This window comes from Camponotus vicinus, unplaced genomic scaffold (assembly GCF_025532165.1).
Source record: "Camponotus vicinus isolate PSW18456_S1 unplaced genomic scaffold, iyCamVici1.0 SCAF_5, whole genome shotgun sequence".
Classification (NCBI taxonomy): Eukaryota; Metazoa; Arthropoda; class Insecta; order Hymenoptera; family Formicidae; genus Camponotus; species Camponotus vicinus.
This window is the reverse complement of record NW_028141977.1, coordinates 3,132,054-3,148,125: the sequence shown is the minus strand read 5'-3', so window position 1 is coordinate 3,148,125 and position 16,072 is coordinate 3,132,054. Positions and strand designations below refer to the sequence as shown.

The 16,072-nt window shown below is 24.6% G+C and overlaps 1 protein-coding gene across 1 annotated transcript; it reads right to left on the bottom strand.

The window, feature by feature from the left end:
* Positions 1–775: 775 nt before the first annotated feature.
* Positions 776–4,872, bottom strand: LOC145972560 (uncharacterized). The gene is made up of 4 exons (XM_083101287.1): positions 4,670–4,872; positions 4,248–4,405; positions 1,567–1,775; positions 776–933 (listed from the first exon to the last, which is right to left on the bottom strand). The coding sequence occupies exons 1-4, from the start codon at positions 4,764–4,766 to the stop codon at positions 843–845; spliced, it is 555 nt and encodes a 184-aa protein (XP_082957413.1). The 5' UTR covers positions 4,767–4,872; the 3' UTR covers positions 776–842.
* Between the last annotated feature and the right edge of the window lie 11,200 nt (positions 4,873–16,072).

Below are 16,072 nucleotides of genomic sequence, written 5' to 3'. Positions count from 1 at the left end.
GACTATAAAATAAAAATTGACTATAAAAGTAAAAGAATGAGCGATTAATATATTTATTTTTATTACAGAATCATATTTATCCTAATTAATATTAATAATATTATGAAAACATTACACCATCAATACAGTATAATATAAAAAAATATGTTTTTTATTATTTATTTAATATTTTATTAGTATAGATTGCATTAATAAAGGAAATAATAATAAATAATAATATAGATGCGCAAAATATATATTTATAAAATTTATATGAAAGATGCAATTTCTTTTTGTGTCTATCATCATAAGTAATTTTATAAATCGTTTTTGTGAGATAAATCGCATTAATATTTCAAAAAATATAAAATTAGCAATTTCTTCTTATTAATATTAATATCTTTATACTTTATACTATATGTAATATTATATATATATATATATATATATATATATATTATATTATATATTATTATATCTTTATAACATATTATAATATAATATATTATATTGTATAACATATTATATTTTATAACATATTAATATAATATATATAATGTGATATTATTTAATATTATATATTTTATAATATAATATATTACACAATATTATATCATTGTAATATATATTATATACATTATTTATGAGCTATATTATAATCTTTATATGTATTATAATTTTTATTAATTGTGATATAATCATACATCTTTTTATCTATGAAGAAGAAGTAATTTTGTCAATTAAGTTTTCATGTGTTACACGTATTTCTTAATGATGTAAGCTTCTTACAATCGTCAAAAATGTAAAATGTCTTATAAAAAAGGTTTTCCTATATCTTTTTCATGTTTTCTTCTAAATTTTAGTCATTCTTCAGTATTTTGAATGTGAACATTGTATCGTTTTATGTATTTTAATTTAGTGCTATTGTACCATTGATCATAAAGTCGATATATTCTGCAAATAGATGAGAAATAAAAAAATTATATCGTTATATTTATTATATAATACATGCTGTTTTATATTTTCATTAAAATATTTTAATATTTTTACAATTATATAATTTAAATTAAGAATCGTTTCCGTTTAATGAATAAAATTATTTTACTATGGCATACATAAGTATCTCTATCATCCTTAGTTTAAAAATTCTTTTTTTAATTTAGATTTGATATAAATTTGTTTTAGTAAAAGAATCAAATTAAATTAAGTTATTGTTTATTATTTTATATCTTTATTGTACGTCTTTATAACCAATTCTTATATTTATTATTACCAATTAATAATAATGATTTCAAATACTATAATATATATAATATAATAATCATATTTTCCTTTTAATAATTTTAAGTTTACTTTTATATAAAAGTAAATTACAAATCATAATCATTTACAATTCGGACAGAATGAATGACTATAATTGATTTTAACTGTTTTGTTAAGAAAAAATTAATTCCAAAGTTTTTCAGATAATTTATTGTTAAAATTAGCTTTCTTAACTTGAGTTCTTCGTAAATATGCTTTTAATAATTGAAAATCTCCAAATGTAAAAAGTTAGTAGAATAATTTAATAATCGAATGTACTCTTACGTTCTACTCCAGTCAATTATTTTATACACTGTTATATAAACAAGATAAAAATATACACTGATACTGATGATTTTCATGATAAAGGATAACAGATGGATATCCTGGACATCAACTGATAGCATCGAATAAATCGCTAGACCACCAAGCATAAGGTGTGAAAATATCAAACATTGTATCATAAAAAAAAGGACACAAACTTTCCGAAGCATCTGAAACAATTTATTCCCATCTTTGTAATATTATTATATTTGTATTATATAAGTACATTTAATAAAAAATTAATAATTCTTTTAATAAATTATTATAATATTATTATAAATAAAATTATCAAACGTAAAAATTATAAAACATCTTTAAAATGATTTTATTATGATATATTTTACTTATTTTACACTGTAATTTATTTATTGAATTATGATTACAACTATAAATCATTCCGTTTAAGTTTTAAATTCTTTTGATTTTGTTATTGAATATTTCTTCACATTTTAATTATTATAAGCAGTTTGCCCTTCAAAATATGCCAAAAATTTAAAATCTTCAATTAAAAATATCAAAAGAATTGTAAACTGATCGTAAATAATATAATGTAAATTTTGTTACCAAGATTTATTATTGTAACATATATTTATATATGAATTTTGAGTTTAACGGTTTTAACGTTTTTCTCAAATTTAATATCTGCTTATTATTTTGTGGAAACAAATTTCTTAAGTTGTAAAATCTATATATACAGGGTAGACTATTTTAATCAATACACGCGAATATCTCAGAAAACTGCATTAAATCGAAAAATGTTTCAGATATAAGTTGTATGGCTTGAAGGGGGACATAAGATGGTACCATTGGTTTGACTTTGGGTGGCATTGTCAAAATCAGGGCAAGGTTATTTTGGATTTTTTAACTGGAACTCCCTATTTTTTATTACATATTCTTGTAGCTCATCTCGAGAGCCTTCCACAACACTATAATTAAGTTAGTTTTCATTAAGTACTTTCCGAGTTATGAGGCTTGAAATCATTTCTTAATTTTACATAAACCGTAATATATCTTGTAAAATATTCATTTTTCGATTATTTTACCTTAATACTTTTATGTACAAAATAATGAGAGGAATAAATTGGTGTAAAGAAAACACATAGTTGTTTCGAAAAAAAAATATGTAATTTATCAATTACATATTTTTTCTTCGAAACAACTATGTGTTTTCTTTACACCAATTTATTCCTCTCATTATTTTGTACATAAAAGTATTAAGGTAAAATAATCGAAAAATGAATATTTTATAAGATATTTTACGGTTTATGTAAAATTAGGAAATTATTTCAAGCCTTATAACTCAAAAAGGACTTGAGGGAAAAATATTTTATTATATTGTTTTGGAAAGCCCTCGAGATGTGCTGCAAGAATATGTAATAAAAAATAGGGAGTTCCATTTAAAAATTTAAAGTGACCTTGCTCTGACCTTGACGACGCTACCCAAGGTCAAACCAATGGTACCCTCTTATGTCCCCCTACAAGCCATACAACTTATATCTGAAACATTTTTCGATTTAATGCAGTGTTTCTAAGATATTCGCGTGTATCGATTAAAATGGTCTACCCAGTATACAGGGTGTTCGGAAATTCAGTCGTCAAATTTTCAGAGATTGTCGGGGGCACCATAAGAATCATTTCTTGCAAATGAACCTGGGGTCGGAAAAGTGTCATTACATCGCTACGGCATACGGAGTGTTCGAAAGAGTCGGAAATATCACAAAAAATAGGTTTTACAAAAAATTGTTTCAAACAAAAGTTGTAGGGTGTAAAAAGGTCTATTTACTGGCGCCATGTGTTTGATCTTGGATGGCGTCGCCAAGGTCACGACAAGGCTATCTTGAATTTTTAAAATGGAAACCTTCACTTTTTATTGCATATTAGAAATCAGAAATAAAATACTTTATTTTCTAGATGATGATTTCAATCGGATACGTGCTTTAACAACAGTGCACAACAGTACTGTTTGAAGTACAAACTCAAGTCTACAAAAGAATGAAGGTTTTTATTTGCTCGAATGTCTGTAATAAAAAATGGCCCAAAATATTATACGCATCGGTCAGTTATAAAAGTAGATCCACCATCATTTACCACTTCTACTTTCATTCGCGGATAATAATACGATAGCTACAGTCGTCGACTTATCAGGAAAAACTTTATAACTTCAATAACTTCGAAACGGCTTACTTAAAGTTGATACAATTGGTGCTTTGAAAAGGTCTCGAGAGGGGCTACAAGAATATGCAATGAAAAGTGGAGGGTTCCATTTCAAAAATTCAAGGTGGCCTTGTCGTGACCTTGGCGACGCCATCCAAGGTCAAACACATGGCGCCAGTAAATAGACCTTTTTACCTACAACTTTTGTTTGAAACAATTTTTTGTAAAACTTCTATTTTTTGTGATATTTAGAGGTCCCGACTCCTTCGAACACTTCGTATGCCATAGCGATGTAATGACACGTTTCCGACCCCAGGTTCATTTGCAAAAGATGATTCTTATGGTGCCCCCGACAATCTCTGAAAATTTGACGATTGAATTTCCGAACACTCTGTATATATTATAGTAAAAATTTTTTTATTTTTCTAAAAGCTAGCTCGCTATTTTTTACAATTTTTTAACGATTATAAGATCTTTTGTGACGTTACCTTTAATAATGATTTGCGCCGTATTTCTAATGGATAACGAGCTTTACAACGTGAGCAATAAAGTATGTGTTCAGTATTTCCTATTTCCTTCAGACAATGAACGTGTATGAATACATTTGTACACTTACATGCGGATATGAGTTTTCTCCTATTCACATCTATCATAAACAGATTTATATACATAATATATTTTTTAAGTAATAATGTTGAATTTATATAATATATATCCAATCTTTTTAATAAATAAATTATATAGCCACATACTTTTGTATGTGTGTGTACGTGTGTTTGAATGAGCATAACGCATAAAAAAGTTTATAATAAAATACATAACGCTGATTCAAAAAATTTTTATTCTGCAAGTATTTTTGTAAAGAAAATTTATTAAACTCTGAATGTTTCATAAAAATAAAACTGCGTACCTTCTTTACAATGCCAACATAATGACGTATCCTCCGATCTTAGTGAGATCTGTGCATCTGTCATGGAAGAAAAATCGAAGAGTTCAAATTCATTCATTTTTAATAATATTATTAATTTATTGAGCAATAAAGTCTGTTATGTAAATTTTTGTTATAATAACGGATTAATAAATCATAAATCTAAAAGTTTTATGGATTTAACTCTCCACGTTGTCACTGTATGGTTAATCTATTTATACTGCTATCATCGATATTGTTCTGATGATTTATTTACATTTATTCTTCTAACAACAATAATCACTGAAAATACTTAAGACCTTGAGACTTTAAATGCGAGATAGAGAAAGAGAGGAAAGAAAGAAGGGAGAGAGAGAGAAAGTATTTTTTATATTCAACGAACATATGATCATGCTTATAGCACAATTATAATGTGTTATATTCTATATAATAATTTTAATCATCTATGTACGTATATTCTTAATTTATATTTCTCGATTTGATCAAAAGTTTAATTTATTAAAGAGCAATTGCAAAAGCACCTGTTTTTTTCGCTCATTTGGTGGACCTTACGGATTAAATCGAATTGTGATCTAATGATAGCTTATGATATATGGATTCGCTTGCCGATTTTGATAACTTTGACAACTCTTCATATCTCTAAAACTGTTCCTATGCTCAACTTGAAATTTTTCCTAGAGAAATACATCATTATCAGCTATTATTTAGATCACAATTTGATTCGACCATAAGGTCCAAACGGGCGAAACTTTTGGTTGCTTTTTATATTTTCCTTATATTCATAATCTACTTCTTTCCGCTTCCATCCAATGATTTTTAGCGTTATTTTATTGTTTTCTTAATAGAAAAATATAAATTTTCTACGAACATCAAAAATACATAAGACGGTTAGGATGATTTTCTTGATAATTTTCTTGAGACGATTCGATATTTTGAGTGCGATATTATGTGTTACCGTTATAGATGAATAAAATATTCTTTATTAGGTTGTAATATCCCTTATTAGGTTGAAACCATTGTGCCGTGATAGTAATCCGCTCGAAAAATTACTTGTCTGAGGTTTCTTAAATTTTTACCAACTTGTCCCTCATCGCATATTGCTTTAGATGAAACATTTTCGTATTGCATTATATTTATATTAAATCATAATAAATTTTTTTGAAAAATTTACAATTGCAATAAATAGGCAAAAGAGATTAAGTGTCCTATTTCTAGAAAACTAGAACATGATTGAAAATGCATATAACATTTTGGATTCTATCTACTATAATATGTATGAAAATCAAAGTAATTGATAGTATAATCATTATTAATTTTTTTAGGATTGAACTATGATTTTTTTAGATCTTTTAAGAATTAAATACACTTCTATTTAAATGCAATCTCTTTTCAAATCATCTTCAAATTACATTTGAACAATTTTTCCTAAATAACTTAATATTCAGCTATATAAAATTCCAAAACTATTAATATATACATTAATATATACATGAAATTTTCTTCAAGCATCGATTATTGAATTGCGAGAAATTCCAGCCGTATTTCAAAGTAAACTTTGTCCGAGTTTTTCAAATATGCTGTTATAATCATCACAAGAATTCTCTCAAAGATTTATTTATTGAATTGTATTGAATTGTATCCTCCTTCGCCATAAAGTCGAATTTCAACGGAATTTTTCAACAGAAATACGATTAAACTAGATTGTATATATTAAGGCTAGATATATGATTATACAGTTTCAGATATTATACATATAAATGTATAGAATTTTGTTGCAACAAAAATAAAATGTATAAAACTAAATTACATAATATTAAAAATTTTAATATTACTAAAGTGAATCTCTCTCGACTTGTAAATATTAATTACTAGATTTAGTGTATTGTTTTATTAATTTGTAAATAATTTATAATCGTGTTCCTGATGCTTATAGTTTCTTATTTTTATTTGTTGATTTATTATATTTTCTCTCTCATTACAAAAAATGATAATTTTAATTTTATAAATAAAAACAAATAAGCACAAAAAATTAATACATTTATTTATTTTCACACACACATATTAGCATTTAAACATATCTGCATAATGTAAATAGAAATACTTTTGAACAATGTTTACTGAATTACGTGACTATAAAATAAAAGTTGAGTATAAAAATAATTTTATAAATCGTTTTTGTGAGATAAATCGCATTAATATTTCAAAAAATATAAAATTAGCAATTTCTCCTTATTAATATTAATATCTTTATACTTTATACTATATGTAATATTATATATATATATATATATATATATATATTATATTATATATTATTATATCTTTATAACATATTATAATATAATATATTATATTGTATAACATATTATATTGTATAACATATTAATATAATATATATAATATGATTTTATTTAATATTATATAATGTATTTTATAATATAATATTACACAATATTATATCATTGTAATATATATTATATACATTATTTATGAGCTATATTATGACCTATATATGTATCATAATTTTTATTAATTGTGATATAATCTTTTTATCCATGAAATAGTAGTAATTTTTTCAATTAAATTTACATGCGTTATACGTATTGTTAATAATATAAGCTTCTTAATGTATCGTTAAAAATGTAAAATGTCTTATAAAAAAGGTTTTTCTATATATTTTTCATGTTTACATTTTTTATGTTTACATCTTACTAATATGCAGAATAATGAATTTTTCACTCGTCTTATTTTCTTAAGTGTTATAATAACCGCATTATAGCTTACAAATACACAAGAAAATTAAATTTCGGTCATTCTTCAATATTTTAAATGTTAATAATATATCGTTTTATCAGTTTCCATTCATAAGTGCTTTTGTACCATTGATGATGAATTTGGTATATTCTGTAAATAGATGAGAAGTAAAAAAAGTAATTTATATCTTGTTATATTTATTATATAAAATATGCTGTTTTAAATTTTTATTAAAACATTTTAGTATTTTTACAATTATATAATTTAAAATCGGAACAGTTTCCGTTTAATGAATAAAGTTGTTTTACCATGGCATACAAAATATCTCTATCATCCTTAGCAGAATTGGGAAAGTTACTTTATAAAAGTAATTAGTTACAGTTACAGTTTTTTTTAGTTAAAAATGTAAAATAATTAGTTACAGTTACAAGTTACCGATTCTGAAAAGTAACGCGTTACAGTTACAGTTACTTAAAAAGTAATTACTTCCTTGGAATGGAAATAAAAATATTAAATATTAAATATTCTGCACGCAGTAATAAAAATTTAATGACAATCTTATAAGGTATTAATTTAATTCTTGCAAATTATAGGGAATTTTAGAATGGCATTCACTTTAAAGAGAGAAATATATATTTTATTTTAATTTATAAACAGCTGAATAAAAACAAAAATTTTTATTTAATGTAAAAGAAAACTTATAAAAAATATAATTTTATTGCATCGCTCTTATAATTTTATTATTTTAAGATAGATAGTATATGTATATAATTTATCTTCACTTTTTTACTATATTTTTTATATATGTGTATATATACATATACATCACGAATAATCCAAATTACAAATATTTATTACTATATTTTTTTAGTTATTTTTTTAATATTTATAACATACATGAAATACATATTATAATATGATTAATACATATGTAACACATATCATGAAATACTAAGATATGTTAAATGATTCAATATGTTTAAAATTTTTATTAATAAAAAATGGGAGCATATGCATTGGATCATAAAGTATCGATAAAAGCGTTTATGCGCAAGTGCAAGGCGGTCCAATACGATTTGCAAAGATTTAAAATATATATATATATATATATTTTTTTTTTTTAAATTTTTATATATTATATATTTTATATCTATTATATATTTTAAATCTTTATATATTATATATTTTATATCTTTATATATATATATATATATATATATATATATATATATATATATACAGGGTGTCATGAAAGTGAGCATGACATTAAAAAATTAAGGTAGATTGGCTCAAAATTAGAAGAAAAGTCTTGTACAGTTATTCAATATTCGCAATAATTAACGAGAAATAAATTAAAGAAAATCGGCCAATGCGCGTGGCTAGAAGTGCGTGGCGGTGAAGGCGGTCTCACTGTAATATAATGGCGGCGCGCGGCGAAGCAGTGATTGGAGAGGGGAAGAGCCTTCGCCGCGCGCCTACACACTCATCGCTCCTCCCCTCCCCAATCACCGTTTCGCCGCGCGCCGCCATTATGTTACAGTGAGACCGCCTTCACCGCCACGCACTTCTAGCCACGCGCATTGGCCGATTTTCTTTAATTTATTTCTCGTTAATTATTGCGAATATTGCATAACTGTACAAGACTTTTCTTCCAATTTTGTGCCAATCTACCTTAATTTTTTAAAGTCATGCTCACTTTCATGACACCCTGCATATATAAAGTAACTATTAAAGTAATTATTAAATTAGTTATTAGTTATCGAAATTAGTTATTAGTTATTAGTTATCGAAAATATGTAACTAAGTTAAGTTACAGTTACAAATTGAAAAAAAGGAATGAATTAAGTTAAAGTTACCGAAAAAAAGTAACTATAACTGTAACTTCGTTACAAGTAACGAGTTACTTCCCAACCCTGATCCTCAGTCTAAAAGATTCTTTTTCAATTTAGATTTGATATGAATTTGTTTTAATAAAAATACCAAATTAAGTCATTTTTGTTTATTATTTTGTATCTTTATTGTGTATCTTTATAATCAATTCTTATATTGATTCTATATTGATATTTATTATATTGATTATATATTGATTATTATTAATTATGAATAATGATTTCAAATACTAAATAATATAATAATCATATTTTCTTTCTAACTGATTTTAAGTTTACTTTTACATAAAAGGAAATTTTAAATTAGTTAAGAAAGAAAAATATGATTATTATCCGTGAGATTTATTTTAAAAGGAATTTTTTTAATTATTTACAATTCGAACGTAATGATTGACTATAAATGACTTTAATTGTTTTGTGAACAAAAAATTAATTCCAAAGTTTGTCAGATAATTTATTGTTAAAATTAGATTTATTAACTTCAGTTCTTTATTTAACTTCAGTTCTTCGTGAATATGCTTTTAACAATTAAACGAATATAAAAAGGCAGAATAATTAATTATTCGAATGTACTCTTACCTTCTACTCAAGTCAATTATGTTACACACTGTCATATAAATAAACCAAAGAAATATGCCTAGGACATTGATTTTTATGAAAAAGAATAACTGATTCTGAACATCAACTGATAGTACTAAATAAACCATTAGTCCAATTATGAAATTTAAAAATATCCAAAATAATATCTTAAAAAGATGAATACAAACTTTCCGAAGCATCTGAAACAATTTATTCCCATCTTTATAATATTATTATATTTGTATCATATAAGTACATTTAATAAAAAATTAATAATTCTTTTAATAAATTATTACAATATTATTATAAATAAAATCACCAAACGTAGAAATTATAAAACATCGTTGAAATTATTTTATTATGATATATTTTATTTATTTTACACTGTAATTTATTTATTGAATTGTTATGATTGCATCTATAAATCATTCCGCTTACGTTTCAAATTCTTTTGAATTTGTCATCAAATATTTATTCGATGACACTTTAATTATTATAGGCAGTTTGCTTTTCAAAATATGCCAACAATTTTAAATCATTATTTAAAAATATCAAAAACATTATAAACTGATCGTATATATAATATCGTATAAATAATATAATTTTTGTTACCAAGCTTTATTATTGTGGCATATGTTTACTATAAATTTTGACTTTAACGGTTTCAGCGTTTTTCTTAAATTTAATGTCTCCTTATTACTTTGTGAAAACATGTTTCTAAAATTATAAAAAATATGTATATATATATATATGTGCGATTATGCACTCGCGTAATCCGCAGTCGGAGTTAGAAAATCGCGGTTTGCCAGCGAATAGAAAGGATTCACCCTCAAAGTATATATTTATTGTCCGAAAATTACAATTATAACAGAAAACAATGCGCGAGAAGACACACAGTCAGACAACGTTGCCGAAAGCGCAAGGAAAAGTTGCAAGAAGTGCAACCGCTCCTATAACGATGCAAGGATCTGTGAAGCGCGCGGTGCGAAATCGATATTATACACTGTGCGGTATCAACTCTGCGAAAAAACGAGAAGTGCCGAACTCGTTCAGAGCGCGAGACTATATACCCTCAACCTTCGAGAAGATTCCCGACAGTGAGATATCACTTTTTGAACTAAAACTGTGAAAACAGAGAATCTTCTCGAAAGTCAGCGGGCAATCGTGTTTTGTTATTTCCCCGAATCGCCGAATCTCGAATTCAGAGATGTATACAACAAAGGCAGCTCGCGCGCGCCAGCAATCACATCGCAAACCGTTATGTCGGTTTACGATTTGAAAAATGAGCTTGATTACTAAACAATATATATATATTTTTTTTATAATTTTAGAAACATGTTTTCACAAAGTAATAAGGAGACATATATATATATATGTCTCCTTATTACTTTGTGAAAACATGTTTCTAAAATTATAAAAAAAATATATATATATATATATATACATATTTTTTATAATTTTAGAAACATGTTTTCACAAAGTAATAAGGAGACATTAAATTTAAGAAAAACGCTGAAACCGTTAAAGTCAAAATTTATAGTAAACATATGCCACAATAATAAAGCTTGGTAACAAAAATTATATTATTTATACGATATTATATATAAAATTTCTAGGAAATAGCAAACTAATATTTTAGAAAAATAAAAAAAGCTTTCTATTTTAATATATATATATATATATATATATATATATATATATATATATATATATATATATATATATATATATATATATTAAAAGGAAGGCTATTTCTAGGAAATAGCAAACTAATATTTTAGAAAAATAAAAAAAGCTTTCTATTTTAATATATATATATATATATATATATATATATATATATATATATATATATATTAAAATAGAAAGCTTTTTTTATTTTTCTAAAATATTAGTTTGCTATTTCCTAGAAATTTTTGACGGTTATCAGAATTTTATGACCTCACCTTTAATAATGATTTACGCCGTATTTCTAATGGATAGAAAGTACGACAATATGGGCAATGAAGTCTTTTCTTATTATTTGCTAATATCTCTACACAATGAATGTGTATTAATTTTTTATCGTCACAGTTACATAGGCATATGAGATTTCTTTTTCTCCCACCTATCATAAACAGATTTACATATGTAATATATTTTTTAGATAAAAATGTTGAGTTAATATGGTATATATATCTAATTTTTTTAGTAAATAGATTATATGGATACATACTTTTGTATATGTGTGTGCGTGTGTGCGTGCGTGCGTGTGTGTGTGTGTGTTTGTTTGTGTGTGTGAAAAAGTTTTATAATATAAAATATATAATGCAGATTTTAAAAGATTTTATCCTACAAGTATCTTTGTAAACAAGATCTATTATACTCTGGATTATTTCGTAAAAATAAAACTGCGTACCTTTTTGACAAAGCCAGCATAATGTCTTATCCTGGAATTCCTCTAATCTTTGTAGGAACCGTATATCTTCCATGGAAGAATAAGAGACTTGAATTTCATTCATTTTTAATGATAGTATTAATTTATCGAGCAATATAAAGTCTGTTATGATGTAAACTTATGTTATAATAACGGTTTAATATCTATAAGTTTTAGGACTTTAACTCTCTACGTTGTCACTGTATCGTTAATCTATTTATACTGATATCTTTGATACTCTTCTGATGCTTTATTTACACTTATTCTTCTATCGACAACAGTCACTGAAAATATTTAAGACCTTGAGACTTTAAGATTTGAACGAGAGCGAGAAAGAGAGAGAGTGAGAGAGAGGAGGGGGGGAAGAGAGAGAGAATGAGAAGGGGAAAGTGGAAGGGAAAATAGAAGGAAGAGAGGGTATTATTAATATCTAACGCGAACATATTATCATCTTTACATAATTATATATATAATATGTTATAATTTATATAATAACTTCCATCGTCAATACACACATTCCTAATATATATTCCTAGTACAATATTCTATATAACAATTTCCATTATCTATGTACGTATATTCTTAATTTGTATTTTTCGATTTGATCAAAAGTTTAATTTATCAAAAAGCAATTGCAAAAGCATCTGCTTTTTCGCCCATTTGGTGGACCTTACGGATTAAATCGAATTGTAATCTAAATGATAGCTTTTGATATGGATTTGCTTGCCGATTTTAATAACTTTGACAACTCTTCATATTTCTGAAACCGTTCCTATGCTCAACTTGAATTTTTTTCCAAAGAAGCTATTATTTAGATCACAATTTAATTCGATCCGTGAAGTCCATCAAACGGGCGAACCTTGTGGTTGCTCTTTATATTCTCCTTATATCATAATCTACATTTTTTCCGTTTTCATCAAATGATTTTTAGCGGTATTGATGTTTTTTCAATAAGATAAATTTTCTACAAACATAAAAAATACATGAGATGAAACATCGGGATGACTTCCTTGATGATTTTCTTGAGGTGATTCGATATATCGAGAGTGAAATTATGTGTGTTATCTTTCTAAATGAATAAAATATTCCTTTTTAGGTTGAAATATCCTTTATTAAGTTGAAACCATTACGCCGCAATAGTAATCCGTTCGAAAAACTACTTGTATGAGGTTTCTTAAATCTTTACAACTTCTTACTGCATATTGCTTTAGATGAAATATTTTTATATTGCAGCAGCATCTTTCTTTTAAATCATAATCAAATCTTCTGAAAAATTTATGATTAAATTTTTTTTATTTTTTTATTTTATATTATTTCAAAATGTTTAATTTTTGGATAAATTTTTGAATTTTAATATTAAGCGAAAATAATTAGCTTATTATTAATTTAAGCAGAAATCGCATAATTGAGATGATTATATAAAAAATCAACAGCATTATGAATGAGATAGTCATTAATATTCTCATAATTGGCCTGCTTAAAATTTAACTTCCACTTTTTTTGTAAACTGGGGTAAGGGAAATAATTTCACTGATATCAAGAGATATTCAAATCATCCAATATGTTTGTGATAATAATTGTAATACATAAAGTCTTTAGTACTGAAGATCTTGAGATATTATAAAAAAAGAGCTAATGTATAATTATTTACATTAACAATGTTATTATACCGATAGAAATTAAAATAATGCAAGTTCACATTTGCCTGTTCATTCATATGGTAGTAACGACAAGTATTACAGATAATTCTAATTATTATGCTAATACGTGTAAAGCAAGTTGTAATTTCCGATTATTAAATTATTAGCATTAAGTCACATTGTCATCATTCTTCAACACACAGGCAGTATGAATCATAAACAGAAGAATCCGAGTTTAAGAGGCAAGAGTCAATAACATGTGTTTATGATTTAGTCGTATATAGACAAAAAGATATTCAGCGCATGTTACAGTTACATTTAAAGCGCGATAAAATAAATTGTTATGAATTGTTATGAATTGCTATTAATATGCCACTTCCATGTAAATAATCGTTATTTACAATATTTCTATCCAAACGGAATACATTGTAATTATCGAAACTTTGCTCCACATCTACAATGCTATTGTTTAGCCATACTTCAATTAAATTAATAACGTCAAACTACTTACAGATCAAGGATAAATTACAAAGTTACTTGCTATAATTTAAATCTTAATCCATGTTCATATTTTGATAATACTCTACAGGAAAGTGAGTCAGTTTTTTGGTCTAGAGTCATAATTGACCTCAACAATCTTGCATATGGTTTTTGTAACAAATAATCTTATTTGTCTTGCCAAAAAATTTCCACGCGTATCGTTGTAATAAATCTAATCCGTACGCGTGATTTTGTAATGATGGAATAACGTAGGATTTAGGATATTCATGACTCGATGCTCAATCATATTCACGTTCTTAGTCTTTAACGTCTTGCTATACATGAATTTTCTCAATTTTCTTCGTTGCTTTTATAAATATTTTATTTGATTGTGGATTAGAATATTATATTGTAATAAAACTAATTTAAAGATATCCTCATTATTTTTTCTTTCGTATGTTTTTTTCATACAACTGTAGAAAAAAAAGAAGCTTATCGTGTACAAGAGATAGGTACTTGTCTAAGCATTAAACTAAAAAAATGATAATTTTAATTTTATAAACGAAAACAAATAGCCAGAAACTAATACATTTATTTATCTTCACACACACATACTAACATTTGATACAAACATAACTGCATAATACAAATAAAAATACTTTAAACTATGTCTACTAATTACGTAACTATAACAATAAAAAATGAGCGATTTACATATTTATTACAAAATTATTTATATGTATATTTATATTTAATTATTTATATGTATCGCTATTATATTGTAAAAAAAAATGTTACATCATTAATGCATTATAATATAAAAAATATATTTTTTATTATTTTATTTAATATTTTATTAGTATAAATTTAATTAATAAAGGAAATAATAATAGTAATAATAAATAATAATATAGATGCGCAAAATATATATTTATAAAATTTATATAAAAGATGCAATTTCTTTTTGTGTCTATTATAATAAGTAATTTTATAAATCGTTTTTGTGAGATAAATCGCATTAATATTTCAAAAAATATAAAATTAGCAATTTCTCCTTATTAATATTAATATCTTTATACTTTATACTATATGTAATATTATATATATATTATATTGTATATTATTATATCTTTATAACATATTATAATATAATATATTATATTGTATAACATATTATATTTTATAACATATTAATATAATATATATAATATAATTTTATATAATATTATATAATATATTTTATAATATAATATTACACAATATTATATCATTGTAATATATATTATATACATTATTTATGAGCTATATTATGACCTTTATATGTATTATAATTTTTACTAATTGTGATATAATCTTTTTATCCAAGAACAAGAAGTAATTTAGTTAATTAAATTTACATGTGTTACACATATTTTTAATAATATGAGCTTCTTAATGTATCGTCAAAAATGTAAAATATCTTGTAAAAGCGACTTTTATATATCTTTTTTGTTTTCTTCTATATCTGCTTTAAACAACAGCATTACAACTTACAAATATGTAGAATAATGAAATTTTCACTCGTCTTACTTTCTTAAATGTTGTAATAAACGTATTAGCATACAAATACAAGAAATTTAAATTTTAG

What these genes read in the sequence shown, in the direction of transcription:
- LOC145972560 (XM_083101287.1), bottom strand. Translation starts at nt 4,766, where the DNA reads ATGAATGAATTTGAACTCTTCGATTTTTCTTCCATGACAGATGCACAG. An exon ending in ATGTTGGCATTGTAAAGAAG is followed by an intron (nt 4,406 to 4,669) that starts GTACGCAGTTTT and finishes TGTTTATGATAG; the next exon opens with ATGTGAATAGGAGAAAACTC. An exon ending in GGCGCAAATCATTATTAAAG is followed by an intron (nt 1,776 to 4,247) that starts GTAACGTCACAA and finishes AAATTGTTTCAG; the next exon opens with ATGCTTCGGAAAGTTTGTGT.